The sequence below is a fragment of the Crocodylus porosus genome, unplaced genomic scaffold (genome assembly GCF_001723895.1).
Source record: "Crocodylus porosus isolate Cpor-Errol unplaced genomic scaffold, CroPor_comp1, whole genome shotgun sequence".
Taxonomy (NCBI): Eukaryota; Metazoa; Chordata; order Crocodylia; family Crocodylidae; genus Crocodylus; species Crocodylus porosus.
This window is the reverse complement of record NW_017728922.1, coordinates 3,771,568-3,786,633: the sequence shown is the minus strand read 5'-3', so window position 1 is coordinate 3,786,633 and position 15,066 is coordinate 3,771,568. Positions and strand designations below refer to the sequence as shown.

Genomic DNA, 15,066 nt, shown 5'->3' with positions numbered 1-15,066 from the left:
TGGCGGCTCACATGCTCTTTACAGACCTGGGTTTCAGCTTCTTTAGTGCATCTTCTGCAGCTGACTAAGGGAGAGCTGCTACAACAGAGCAAAACACTTTCATGGGGTGTTTAGGTTGTGACAGATAATTTTTTAATGTTATATATTCCCTGTTTATTTGAATAGTTAGGGTTGAGCAATATGGGGTTAACTGTATGCTTATTGCATGCATATGGAACAGCAGGGCTGTTAGGAAATTAGCAGGAAGGTAACACAATGGCCCTAGATAAGTACATCATCATCATCAGGCAATGCTTAAGTTATTAAATTGTAAAGATGCTACATCCAGGCTCTAGCTAAAGTTACAAGAGTTTTTCTTTTCTAGACAAAGCTGGGAACCCACCATTTGTAAGGACACACTCTTGGAGGAAGGGAGGAGCTTTTGTCTGGGGTTGTTTGCAGGGAATCAGATGTATACAGAGAGAAACTCCAGCTAGAGGGTGGGAAAGAGCATGACCCACTTGGCCTACTTGTATACAGGAGTAAGGCTTATGGCAAGAAAGAAATGCTTATGAACTTTTTGTTGCTTTAAAGTCCTTTCTTTCTTTATTTTACCCTTTATTTGTGTTATTAAGATTAAATAATCCTTTGGCTGGAGAAGCTGGCTGTTCACCTGTCTTAAATACTGGTCACAGGCTCCCGAAGGGAAGACTTGCAGGTGCCAAAACAAGTCAGATCTGCTGTAGCACCAGGATTGGTACCAGAGAAGCTGTAGCCCAGGCCCAGATATAAAAGAAAAGGAGGGTTGTAGGAGTTTGCTTCACAACAGGTAAAGGACCTGAGGGGGGTGCACTCAGACAGACCAGAGAGCTTATCCTTGTAACCTGGACTATCTTACCAGTTCTGCCAGGACAGGCAGGAAGATTATAATTGTGGCTGTGTTGCTGGCAAACTCTGTGAATAAGGCAATCACTATGGTGATAAGCAAGACAGCCACGGGGGGTGGCACACCCTCCAGGGGATGCAGACGGCCCCCTATCCAGACGGACAAGCCCGACTCCTACAGAAGGAGAGAAGACATAGCAAGGTGTGTATATGGGCATTTCTGCACACAAAAGACAGCTCATTTCACAGAATGGCAAGCTACAGAAAAAGAGGAATCAATTCACCCATCCACAACTGAAATTCAGCCATCTGGTGCTGCATATTCTAGCACTTAGCTATTAAGGGGCAGATTTGTAAACCTATTTGGGCACTTCCACTCTCACAGAAATCAAGGGGAGTTAATCACCTAAATATCTGGGCCAAAATGTCTTACGTGCCACAAGTTAGCAAAATACAAAGTTAGAAGCCAAATGGATTTCTTTCAAAATGAGGGCCACCCTGTTAGATGACAGCAATGTAATGTAATAATGGGCATTTCTCTGAAAATTACCTCACATCCTTTTGCCATGGCAAACCCTCCACCGAGCAGCAAGATAATGTTCCAAGGGACGGTCTCTTGAGCCTTTCTCCAGGTCAGCAAGGGCTGATTCTCAGTGTTGGGTGCTAGACAGAGAGGGATTCCCCCAAACACAGACCCAAAGATTGAACAAATGACTTGTAACCTGATAAAGCGACTGCATTATTCCGTGGTGCTAAGACGGGTTGATGATCATTTGATAAACATTAAAATACTTGATAAGTATTAAAATAGCCCTCCCCGAAAGGTGATTACGGAGACACTGGAAATTCACTTTTCTCCATAGCCATGGGAGACAGGACTAGGACCGTGACCTCAGGTTTCAGCTGGGGAAAGTTAGGTTGGAGACTAGGACAAACTTTCTAATGATACAGGTGGACAAGCATTGGGACAAGCTACCTAGAGAAACTGTGGGATCTCCATCCTTGGAAATTTTCAACAGCAGGTTAGACAGATACTTAGCTGAGATGGTTTAGTCAGGTATTATCCTGCCTCAAGCAAGGGGCTTGATTAGATGACCTCCTGAGGTCCCTTCCAGCCCTACTTCCCTGTGATCCTAAAATATAGCTAAAGGTCATCCTATTTAAATTAAATGGGCAATAATAAGAAAAAAAATCTAGCAATCAAGTCTTCTTGGAAAGTTTTTTTCTCCCTCTAATGGATTTTTTAAACATAAGTAAAACTTTCTCAGGTTATGTACCACACAAAGAGTCTTCCTTTTCCATGTCAGCTCCACTTGCTAGAAAAGTTCACCATAATTTTCTACTTGCAGCTCAAAGACCCAAGGGCCTCACAGGAAGAATATTAGTGTATCTCCCTCACAAGGCTATTTCTTCATAGCAAATAGATTAAGACCTTTCCTCCGGAGGGGTACACTAGTGGGACTTCCTGTGAAATTACGTTGTCCTCATTTCCACCAACAAAGGGCCTGGTTAGAAACCTGTCAGAAGCCTGAAATCCATCGGAAGCACGACATGAAACAACTGGGCTCAGTCTGTGCTGCTTTTCTGAGATGGAGAACTGCAAGCTGAGCCTTGATACCTCCATAGGCTTTCCCTCATCCTGAAGGATGAAAGTAGCAATAGTGTATTCACAAATAATACTCACAAAAGAATTAGGTACATAGGCCCCAGTCCTCTAATGGTCTCTGGGCATGGTCCAATTCAATTTTGAAAATAAGACTTCAGCTCTTAAATCCTCAGGTGTTTTAGAAAAAACGGTCCCACACTTTATAATCCCATAGGGCACCCTTTGGTCACCCATGTCATCTATTGCAGAGTATTTTGCCTTAATACATGTTGGGCTGCTGCTGTATACTGGCAGTATAGAAAACTCCAAAGATGAGAACCAGGGTCCCTGCCCTAAAGGGCTTACCACATACCTTTTAAATCAAACCACCACTTAAAGGATGGTTTTTGTGAAGGAAAGAAGAACAATATGGTCACTATGGTCACTCCAGTAACTGCATCTGAGACAAACCTGTCAGGAAGGAGTGGAAACACTCGTTAGCAGCAAAAGTCTTTAAATATGCAAAGTTTGTGAAAATCAGGATTTACTAAAGAAGATTAAGATTTGTTATTGGGTTTAAGCAACTCTCATTGTTCACAGTCCACTTTTTAATTCCCCACTGAGCAACGTTTCAAAAACACAGAAACCTAGAAACCTGTCCAGAAACACTAAACACAAAAAACACTGTGAAAACCAACAGATAACCACAACATTGCCCTTGCTTCCCTCATGACTGAATCACTTTTGAGGTTTTCTGAAGAATCCTGATAAAGAATAAAGGGAGGTTGGTGTGATTTCTTTAACTGGCTGCACAGAAGCGGTAAAACTAGGTCAGTGGCCTGATTTTGATTATGATCTCTTTGCAAAGATGCTCGGATTCGAAGGTGAGGAACGTGATAAAAATGTAGAATCAAATTCAGCCAAACACAGAAGCACGCTCTTTTAAGTAATTGTTAATTTCAGAGAACAAATTTAATCTATATGTGGGATTCTCAGCAAATCCAAGTGTGCACTTGAGGGCTTTTCTAAATAGGAAGTATTTGTTAAAAAGGGGATCTTGAGAAATAGAAATAGACATTTGTACCTGGAAAGAACACTATTATTATTCCCCTACTGTTTTATCTGTTTGTCTTCACATGTGAAAGGTCTGAATGTCACAGTGGAGACAGGCTTGCAAAGCAGGGAGGAGAAAGCAATCTTAGGGTCAGCTGCTGCTGTCTTTTTTCAGTTCATACCTCTGCTGAAATCAATAACCTGTAAAAAGCCTTTAGGATTTTGTGTCAGATACATCTATAAGCAACTTTCCTAGAGCTCAGACCCTAGAAATGTTATAAAATAGACATGAGTATTTTCAATACTGGTATCCCACTAGGTTTCAACTACCTCCTCCTGGAAACATAAACAGTTAAAATGGCTCCAGAACAAAATAACTAGCTCCACTCAATTTATTCCATGAAACCAAGCAGCAGCATAAAACAGAACAATAGAAAAGATGGGGGATATGAAGACTTGGAAGTACCAGAGAAAGTATTACAATAGAAACTTACCCAGGTGTGAAAAAACTTGCCCAACCTGGAATAAATTTCGGGTCCCTGGAGAACAGCAGGATTGCAAACAAACAGAAGAAGAAGAAAACTGCCTGTTCAGCAAACCTAAAGGATAAGGAAATACAATTAAAAGCCAGTCATGCTAATGAAGCAAACAACAAAATATTTGTCTTTTAGCTAATGATTCTACTTCAATTCAAGCCTAAGCTCAGATGGGTGACTAAGACTGAACATCATATATGGCAAAATGAGCAATGATCACGCTTCTCTGGGAGCAGAATGGAGAAGGTACCCCATGATGTGAATAAGTGAGAGCAAAGGAGATCTTTGAATTGCAAATAGTGACACTGGCAGAAGCTACTTCCAGTAAGGAAATCCTGGCACACTGAAGTCAGGGACTAAAGTTCTACTGACTTTTGGTTAAACCCTCACTCTCTTAGATACGCCACAGAATATCACTTTGAAAACTCACAAAAGCATAAGCAAGAAGAGTTACTTAAATCACTTAAAAAAAAAAAAAATCGCTTGAGTGGATCTTAAGCTCTGTGTTGTTAATCAAATTGGTAGAGCATGGCTTAATGGACTATCTCTGCTTCTAAAACTCAAAATGAGACTTTGATTCTTACAATGACATTTTGCAGGCTGGTCCTTAATGTAGTGAACAGAAGAAAAAAAAAAACAATTTCTTTCACTTAGAGCACAAGCCCAGACAATCGTCTTTGAAGAAACATCTCTTTTCACTTGCAAGAATAATAATTAAAACATGGGTAATGCAGCACAAACATCACTGAAGCTTCACAACATCTCTGGGAGTATGGGAGCATGCTTTTATATATGGGGAAACTCAAACCTGACAAGAGTCAGAACAATTATATTTTCAGAACTGTCCATTAACTTTGATTGGCTCAAATGTTGCTTACCAAATTTGAAACATCTAAAGCCCTATATTCAGAGATATTGTGCTTTTTCTATGCTGGTTCTATCTTCTGTCATTTAATGCTGAGTTTTACTATCTTGGGCTGCCTTCTATTCCCTCCAGTATGTAACTGACACTATTTTATTGTTCCAAAAACTATATTACTGTAGAAATATGGATCCGGTTTAATCTGTTAAAGTTGTGTTATACTTGAAATTCCTGAAAAAGTAGAAAGCCTCTTCCATTCCATTCACCTGACTGACTAATAGGTCTAAAGGAATAATTAACAATTAATAATTTATTGAAAAAAAATTATCAAACTGCCCATTAGCAGGTCACCAATACTTTTTATCATATCCACTATAAACAGAGATTCGGGAATGTCTTCAGGAAAGTCCTATTTTACAGATCGTTCATAAACAGCTTTTCTAAAATATTCAAAACTCACCATGTGCTGGTTCACTAGGTGAGGCATTTCGTATTGTTTCTGTTTCTTATTTGGCAGGTCTACAGGATCTGAAGGAAATAGCACAAGTGCTGTCGCCTACACACTGAAATTTACTCTCGATAGGTATTTGAGCTACAAATTTACTATTTGCACTTATTAGCATTGGTGAAGATTGCAAGACTGTGCTTGGAGAGGTCTATGCAAATGCAGAGGTCATTGGTGCCACTGAGCAGAAATTCATTCTCATTCTAGCAAATATTCTGTTTCTTTCCTTCCATACTCTATGAAAGAAATATCTCCATTAGTTGTTTTTTTATATAGTTTTAGTTCCTCCTTTGCAACTCACTTTATTGGCCCCAGTTTCTGATAATCCTCCTTTATTACTGCTTTGGTTCGAGCTTCTGCATCTGCTCTTATATCTGACTTCTTCTTTCTGCAACCCCTATCGACATGGAAATAAAAACACAGTTTATTTGCTACAGCCCCATAACGCAACTCAAGCACTGATGCTCATGGGCATGTGTAGACGACACAGGATTTAACGCAGACCACCTGAAAATTTAAATGCAGCTTTTTTTTTGGTGCAGTGTATTTCTGTTTGCACAGCATGGCATTTGTGTTTGCATGAACAGTGCTTTCCAGCAAGTTAAGCCCCTGTGTGTCGTTCCCCGCAGATGTCAGTAGAGGGAGTCAAATACCAGTTTACACCCTAGAATGTCTTTCCTAATGCATTACAGCAGGAGGCGCATGTGAGCCACCCAGGCTCCCCAGTCCCGGACTCTCAATGGGTAGTCCTGACTGTCTGGGAGTCTCTCCAGGTCACGGTCACCCCAAAATCCTCGTCACTCGCACCCGCCTGTGCTCGTTCAGTCTGGTCTTTCTCTCCGTCAGTACACGATCGCAAGGATGCCCATCCCAATCCCTAAGGACAATTCTTCCCTCCCATTCATTCCTTTCCCTTTCCATTCCACCATGGAATTTGTCGTTACTATAGCTGCTTAATAACTACCTATATCATAAGAGTGGGTGTTTGTGGCCACCTGGTTGATAGGCAATTCCTGCTCAAATGAACTTCACATTTTTTAGACCTGTTAATGTATATTGCCACAAATGACCTTGCTGGTACCATTACTCTCAGCAAGCAGCAATGTGGCAAAGTCTAGACCTTAGCACATCAGACAATGGATATTACCACCCTTTCATGAAAAGACACAAATGTGCTACCAAAACCTGGGGACACACCTATTTATATGCATACCAGCAGACATTTATGCAAGCAGTTGCCCACATGATAAGCACATGTGGGGAGAGGCTGGTACTTGCAAATTTTGATGGTGTGCTTTTGGATACCTGTTTGCAAGTCAGCTCTATGTGCTAACAAAGGGCTCTGAGACTCAATTGCCTCTAGATTATGAATGAATAAATCTCATTGGTAGAAAGCTATGTGCATCTCAATAACAAGTCATTTTTACTCAAGACAGAGATTAAAAATGCAGAAATTCACTGAAGCCTTATTGACACTCTGACTCCTACTGGCACTGCTGAACTCATGGTAAAATTGTCTACTGTCTATTTTGCCTTTCTCCCCATGTTTATGCAAAGGAGATCCTAGCTTTCACACTGAAGAAGCTTCTTTCTAGTTATCGCAGTTTACGTTCACAGAAACTATTCAGAATGTAACTGAGAGAAAGGCAGGATTTCACCACATCTAGCAGACGACTGTATCAGCAGCTTGATTGAAAAGAAAGCAAGGTGGAAAATGAAAGTGACCCTTCATTTTGCAAGTCAGCCACAACTTTCTGGGTGATCTCTTACTTTATGCAAAATGCTCACTAAGAATAAATAAAAATGTGAGGAATTTCAAATGGGCTGGAATTTTAATATGCTTCTCTGTATTTAATATGCTTCTCAGGCTAAGCCTCTTAAGCAGGGAGCACTGGATTCATTCATAGTCCGACCCGTAGCCAGTTCTGGGGCATAAGAATAATATGATTCTTATCTGATTATCTTTTGCTCTTCGTATCCTATGTAAATCATGCAGTTAAAAAACATTTCTAACCCAGCCTAGGGCCTTGATTAAAATCTGCAAAACCAGACTTTTCTCATCAGAACTCTGGTCCTTTGATAATCCAGGCTGCTTGGTTCATTCATTGTTTTACCTGGATGTTGACAGCGAGATCCTTTATAAAGATACATAGCTGATTATCCAAAAATTCCTGAATTTCAAACAGATTTCCTTACTGCCCTGTTTTCTTTTTGGTTTTGTTTGTTTGCTTGTTTGTTTTACCAGCTGTAATGTTATCTAACAAAGTCAGACATCCTAAAAAAAGTCCTCTTTTACCCAGATGCTTTTCATATTCCTAGAATATGAAAAGCATATCATACAGATACAGATCAAGCAGGAAATATATGAACTTAGAGAGCTGCTTGCAGATGGAACAGTAAAGTGATAAACAAAACCTGGGTCTTTGAAGAGGTTGTATAACTGCACTGCTTTTCTTGGATTTAGTTTTCTTTAGCTTGTCTCATAGGCCTCTGGTCTTGGAAACACTTTGGGCTTAGGTACTCCAGAAAGCTCTGCAGTGAAACAACCCTCTACTTTGGATATACGTATACCTACACACAATCTACCAGTACAGCTGAGGCCATGTTTCTACTGGGAGCATCTAACCAATACAGAAATACTGGTAACAATACTGAAAAGGTGTACCAGCTTTGTACTGGTATAATAAAACCATCCCTTTACCCCAAGTGAAACAATTTAAAGCAGTAAAAGCACACTATTGCCAGTACAACTGCATCTGCATTTGGGGCTTAAGGCACAGCTCTCACACCTCTCCTCCAATCCCTGGCCAGACATGCATGGCCTTAATCAGGCATCATCCTAACATTGTAACTGACTCCTACTAGAGTTAGTATCAATATAACCACACTTTAAAACAAAAAACAAAAACAAAAAAAACCACAACAGCAACCCACAGCTCATGCCTGTAATATAGTTACCTTTGTATAAACATTGCTGGTGCGGACCAGGCCTTAAGTACTCGGCTTCCATACGATTACTTAATACCCCAATTCAGCAATGCAATTAAGCACATTCAATAGAATTTTAATACATTAAACAAATCCTTAAGTGAAAAGACTCTAAGTGAAAAATGTTGTCTAGGTACTTCTGCGTTTGAAGGAAAAACAATCTAGTCTGAAAGCTTGTCTACTGAGTTGTTTTCTGTGTCACTGAAATAATGTATGCTCAGGTTATTCTAGTGCCCACTTATTCTTTCTTCCTTTCTTTTTTTCATTTTACCCTGAAAATTAAAAAACAAACAAACACAAAGCACAAAACAAACAAACAAAACCCCCTAACTTAAAAATTCCCAAAATATCTCATATTAAGGAAACAGAAATATGTGTTCATTAATAACATGTGGCTTCAAAATGCTATCTAGGCATAAACCTTGCACTCATTTAAACAGTTCAAGTCCAGATTGGAGTGGAAGCAGGGGAAGACACTGTAAATACCTGAACTAAAGGAAAGATTTACAGTAAAACCATGTTACAGCTCAGTTATAAATTAACTCACTGGAAAATACCCAGTTAGAAAATCTCTGATGTTTAACCCCTGTCACCAAATAACCTTTTATGGACCATATTTTCAGCCATACGGTGACATTCTGGCTCCATTAAATTCAATGAGTTTAGCTTTCGATTTTAGTCTGGCCAAGATTTTGCCCATAGTCACTACAGACTTGAAATAAATGGAAGCTTAGCTACTGATGTCCACAGGAACAGGATCAGTCAATCAAAACTGCATGTTTAACAGAGGATCAGCAGGCACTGGGGGAGTCCCTGTTCCCCCGAACACTGCCAGGAGTGACCAGGAATAATGGTCACAAGCTGGCAGTGGGTAGATTTAGGCTAAATATCAGGAGGTGCTACTTCACAGTCAGGGCGGCTAGGATCTGGAACCAACTTCCAAGAGAAGTGGTGCCGGCTCCTACCCTGGGGGTCTTTAAGAGGAGGTTAGATGAACACCTTGCTGGGGTCGTTTGACCCCAGTATTCTTTCCTGCCATGGCGGGGGGTTGGACTAGATGATCTGCTCAGGTCCCTTCCGACCCTAGAAACTATGAAACTGTATGCAAACCAATCTTTGTGCAGGTCTGTTATACAACCAAGTAACCTCTAGATCGGCATGCACAAATGCCCACCTGCCCCCAACAGTTTAGTGCCCAATGCTGCAAGCTTAAAGATGGCTGTAAACTAGACTCCTTAGGTGCATCTACACAAGATGCTAACCGTGCAGTAGTTTAATAATACAGTATTAAGCTACTGACCAGTAGCAGCACTAAAAAAGCATGTACCAGTGCTACTGCACAGTAATGCTGGTTACTGCGTATTGATTTAGTACTTGATTATATAAGTACTAAATGCCCCCACTGATGTCAGTGGTGAAACTCCCATCGACTTCCATGGGAACAGATTTGAAAAACCCATCTTCTGGGTTAGATCCTGATTTAGGGTGGTCAATCAGTCTTAACTAGGGTTATGCAAAATGGCACCGTTCCATTTCACCTTCAGTTTTGACGGTTCAACGGAACAGCTTTCCATTTTGAATTTCATTTTGATACGAAACAGCTGTTCCGTTCCGTTCCATTCCATCAAAACTGAAAGGCTGTTTCAATTCTGTTTTGTCTTTCACTGGGGGTGGGGAGTCAACAAAGTCAAAACCCACCCCCCGTACTAGATTGCACAGGGGGTGGGGAGTCAGTCCGGCTAGGATGACTACCCATCTCCCAGCGCTAGATCAAGTGGGAGGGTAGAGAGTCAGCCCAGCTGGGCTCACTCCCACCCCCTGCACTGCTATCAGGAGGGGGGGAAGAAAGTCAGCCCAGCTGGGCTAACTCCACCTTCCCACACCCTCCGCCGGATCGCAGTTCTGGGGAGGGTTGAACAGATCCAGGCTCTGTTCTCTTCCCCTGCGCTGTTATTGGCTTCTGGCAGTGGGAGATGGGGAGAACCAGGGCTGCACTCCCTGCTGGTACCTTGGTTCTCCCCTGTCTCTCACTGCTGGCTTTGAAACTTGAACATTTTGAAACTTTCAAAACATTCCAACTACCCTCGTTTTGTTTCAAGGCTGTTTCAAAGTCCTTCATTTCAATTCAATTTCACTGTTTCGAGCTCGAAATTAGTCATAACAGTGTCGAATCAAAACAGCCGGTGAAATTTTGCGCAGCCCTAGTCTTAACCCATTAACTTTGGGGTAGTTATGGTGATTCAAACCAGTTTGGAGTTGATTGAAGGCTGCTGATTTGAATGGGGTTATTCTAATTTATACCAGCAGAAGATTTTGCTCTTTATATTGAAAAAGCATTGAAAACATTGAAAACGCAGTGTATGTATGGAAGAACTTTTGATTGGAGTTAGCCTGAAAAACGAAAAAGACCATTACACAAATTTTTGCTTTTGAATTTCATCAAGCAATGTGTTTCTTAGACGTTTTCTGGCCAGTTCTGCTGCTGGTCTATATTTTAACTCATTCATAACTGGACTCTGTCCCATCCACTTTCTAAATAGAATAGTACATATAATATTATAATGATCAGCTCTGCATTCGTATCTTATGATAAGCTCTGTCGTGTCATTCTTCATATTGACTAATGCACTCTGGACCAGATAAATACATCCTTTGTTCTGATTGCAGTGCTCATCAAATATTTACTTGAACTAGAGCTTTTAGTTGAAGAAAAATGGCATTCATCTAGATTCATATTGACCAAAACTGGAACGAACAATTACAACATGTGCACATTAAATAGCCAGGGACCTGATCCAAAGCCTTACTGAAGTCACTGAGAAAACTCCAGTTAACTTCACTGGGCTTCGGACAAGACCCAAGATGAATTGATTACTTAGCATGCAGCCAAAATTAGACAAAAGCCATGAATAAATTAGATATACAAATACCTCAGGTTAAATCCTCCATATAGGAAGGAGATCCACAGCCATCCAAGGAGAAGGAATAGCACCATTAAAGGAAATGCAAACACAAACCAAGATCCAAAGTTCACCACATCACAGTCTGGAAAAAAACTTAGAAGATGAGAAAATTCAATTAATGTAAAGAAGGAAAAAACTTCTTTAGCTTGTAATGAAGGAGAACAAACATCAGAAATCACAGCAAAATGTTATACATGCTTTCTAATCTACCACTGTTTATACAAATAGCAAGACCTGGAGCACTAAGGTTGGGGCCCCTCTCAGTGCTAGGTGGCATACAAGTACAGTTCCCCTGGCTCAAGACCACTTGAATAGACCACTTGAAACAGCATTTTAAAAACATGGTGAAAATCTGTTTCTAGGTTCGCTGATAATCTCACAAGTCTTCTTAACACTTGGCATTTTAGAAGCATGAATCCCTGTTTATAATGAAAGAATGTACTTGTAGAATGTCAGAACTTGAGCTTTACAGAAGATAGTCTACCATGAGCCAGGTCAAGGAGATGCTCATATGTACAGTTCTGTTGACAAATAGCTGCAAGTTTAAGGTGGCGATATTATACATATATATGCAAATGAAGGAGTTTACGTTTAATAGGATACACATAGGACAGTGGTACACAATGCCAGATACAAGTACTTACAAAGGGTATAGTATCATTTTGGTCCACCAGAACACCTATGGGTGCATCCCTATGAGTGCGCACAAGCAGGGGCACATGTTCTCCACAGGACAAGTAGCAGTGGTACATATTTGGCACACGAGTCATCCTTATCCATATTTGTGCCGCTGCTCTTTGTCCCCCAGCATGCCCCTGCGCGCATGCTCCAGCACACAGCAAATTGTCCTGGGTAGAGTAGAGGAGCCTGGGGCCAGCACCTGAGCTGGCCCCAGCAGCCTTACCTGGGATTCTGGGGACATCCCAGGACAGCAGTAGCGCTGACCCAGCCACTCAAAGCCTGGTCAGCAGCCAGAGCATGGCTGTGGCCAGCCGCCCTCCGTTTCTGGCAGTTCATGCTGCTGCTGTGTGCACCATGCAGCTTGTTTCAGCAGCAGTATTTTTTTTGACACCAGGATCTCCCAGCACCAAAAACCCCTCAAAAAAACAGTGCACTGCAAATTAACAGCATGGTGAATGCCTGCACATGTGCCGCATGGAGTTTGTGGCACCATAAACCTTACATTCTGATTTGTGGGAATGCACCTTATGTATTCAGTTTGAAGGATGTGATTAAGCACCATTAAATTCAATGGAGTTTAAGAGCATCTAGCACACTTTTTAACTGTTTTGCTGAAGCACTGTGCTGGCCAATCCATCTACCACAGCTAAGGTTGAAGCAGCTATTCCTTTTGAATCTGTTTTCACTTGGTCCTAACTCAGGAGCAGCCAACCTATGATATACATGTGGCAGATGACACGAGAAGCTGTTCTGTGTGGCACATGAACCCAAGGCACCTCCTTTCCAGACCCTCAATATGCAAACTCTATCAGACACAGCATTTGGGAAAGGTCAGAGCTTAATTTATGGCACACAAAAGGTTTTGCAGAATTCAAACTAATAGGAAGTGGAAATCAGCAGAGATTCCATATTTATGGGGACTTGGCTTCCTAAAGGTTTGCTACCATACCTCTTCAGCTGTCCTAGAAGGATGAGATTTGGTGCAGTTCCCGTTAATGTTGCAGTACCTCCAATACTGGCTGCATAAGGGATTGAGATGAGGAAGCCTTTCCATATGTTTGTCTTGTATTCTTCCTCCTTCTTTAAATCTGAGGGAACATTGATGGCAACGTCCTTCTCCTCTGTCAGATCTTTGCTTTAAAACATTCCAAAAAAGAGAATCCATTGAACATCCTGGTTTAAATACAGGTATAACCAATTCAGAGCCTGGGCAGAAAGAAAATGCCTAGCTTCTAACAATCAATCTATAAATGTCCTAAAGGACATCTGTGCAGAAGAGCATGGCACATATAGCCTGTCAAAAACCCTCATTGTTAAACAGATGATTTAGAACTACTCCCTAGTGGCCTGGTCCCAGGAAGTGCAGAGCACTTTTAATTGCCATTAATAGGAAGTGAACTTACTTGTACTGTTTTAGGAGACACTCCGCAACTTGTAAGATCAGGCTGCCTACAACACTTAAAATTAACATTCTCTAAAATGTGAAGGGGCTTTGAGAATACCACGTGGTGAAAAAGCCTATTCCTGGGAAAGGCTGTTTAATGCCACATCATTTGCATATCCGAGCTGGCACACTGGGGATGCGCAGAACCCGGTGATTGAAACCATGTGCCTTACACTTCTGAGATTCCCAAGAAAGTAAAGATGCAGACACGTCTCCAGTAGCAAAAAACTGCCTAACATGACCTGAAAAATTTTGGTCCCTTTATCTGTTGTGGAATAGATTGGAGAAGAACGTCTATGATTGATTTTTCAGTAGTCAGAAAGTGGAGTAATGGGTAAAATCAAAACCATTTCAGTGATTGAACTACACATTCTTAAGACTATTTCTGAGGGGATAAGTGTTAGAGATAATTTCCTCACTCAACTCTCCAATACAAACTTTATAGTTAACTTACTCCTCAGTACTTGCCAGAAACTGCAGCTCAGTTGGTACAGTGTAAAGTTTATTCTGCTGAAAAGAGGCTGAAAAAGAAAGATTAGGACTTTAAAACAGTTTAAAGCATCTGGAAAAACTCTCCCTGAACCAAACAGTAGACTGGCAGGAGCTGCCATGTAAAGAGGGGGACAACTCTGAGCGCATGGATGTCTATACAGGTCAGTACAATGAAAGTAGGTGGCAGAGGAGGGAATTTGCTTCCTCTAATCTGTGAGTGGAGCACAAGGCTGTAATACACCCACTGTCCCACAGCCAGTGCTCCAGCCTGCAGTGTAATGTCACTCACAAGGATACTGATATCCTAATAGCCCCCACCTCGACAAACGCTGCTCCCCTGTTTGACCAGGATAGGGTATGTATCTGATCAAGGATCTTGGTTATCAGTCTAAGGAGTTATTCTGTTTAAAGCTCTATTTCCAGATTATAAATTATCTTCTCCTAAAATCACTGTTTGGGGTTTTTTTGGTAAACTATAGAAATTTTAAAAAACCCTTCTATTGGAATTTTTAACATTATTTTTCTTTGAATTACATCAAGAAGTATCTTTGTCTCCCCTGCCCACCTGAGAAATTTCTGCCCAATGCAGAAAGTCAGTGCAAGGGATGATTTACCTCCCCTTTCTGATCCCATTTTAAATGCTACAGCTGGACATAAGGGGCACGTCCTTTGAGACGCTGCAAGAGGCACATACAGGAATGAAAAAATGTTCGCCGCACTGCAAATTTACAGTGCAGGGGCAAAGTTAGACTCCTGGATATCCAGGGGTCAAAAAAACCTGCAGAGAAAAAAAGCGGGGCAGCTGGAGGCTGGGTCCCCACAGAGATGCTCTGGTAGAAGCCAGAGCATCTCTGTGGTTGGCCCTCACCCTGGTGCTAAAGCACGCTGTGTGCCCGTGCAAGGCAGGCAGGGTGCCAGCCGCAGGGAGCTGTAAGGGGTGGAGGGGGCTGGAGAAGAGGGAAGGGGACCATGGGAGGACCCATACTGGCCCTGTCTGCTCCCCCAGATCCCTGCTTTGCCCTGCCCCAAGCCCTACAAGCCCTCCTGATCCCTGCCATGCCTGGCCTCACCCCTTGCCTGCCCCCTGAACCCC

At 41.7% G+C, this 15,066-nt stretch overlaps 1 protein-coding gene across 1 annotated transcript in view; it reads right to left on the bottom strand.

The window, feature by feature from the left end:
* The window catches only part of SLC13A3 (solute carrier family 13 member 3), a 33,653-nt gene that overhangs the window by 8,610 nt on the left and 9,977 nt on the right, over positions 1-15,066 (bottom strand). The window contains exons 3-10 of the mRNA XM_019539603.1: positions 13,936-14,002; positions 12,987-13,172; positions 11,324-11,449; positions 5,707-5,802; positions 3,997-4,101; positions 2,823-2,920; positions 1,415-1,527; positions 878-1,039 (exon numbers count right to left, since the gene is read on the bottom strand). Coding sequence (XP_019395148.1) covers positions 878-1,039; positions 1,415-1,527; positions 2,823-2,920; positions 3,997-4,101; positions 5,707-5,802; positions 11,324-11,449; positions 12,987-13,172; positions 13,936-14,002 — 953 coding nt within the window. The remainder of the gene's footprint in view (positions 1-877; positions 1,040-1,414; positions 1,528-2,822; positions 2,921-3,996; positions 4,102-5,706; positions 5,803-11,323; positions 11,450-12,986; positions 13,173-13,935; positions 14,003-15,066) is intronic.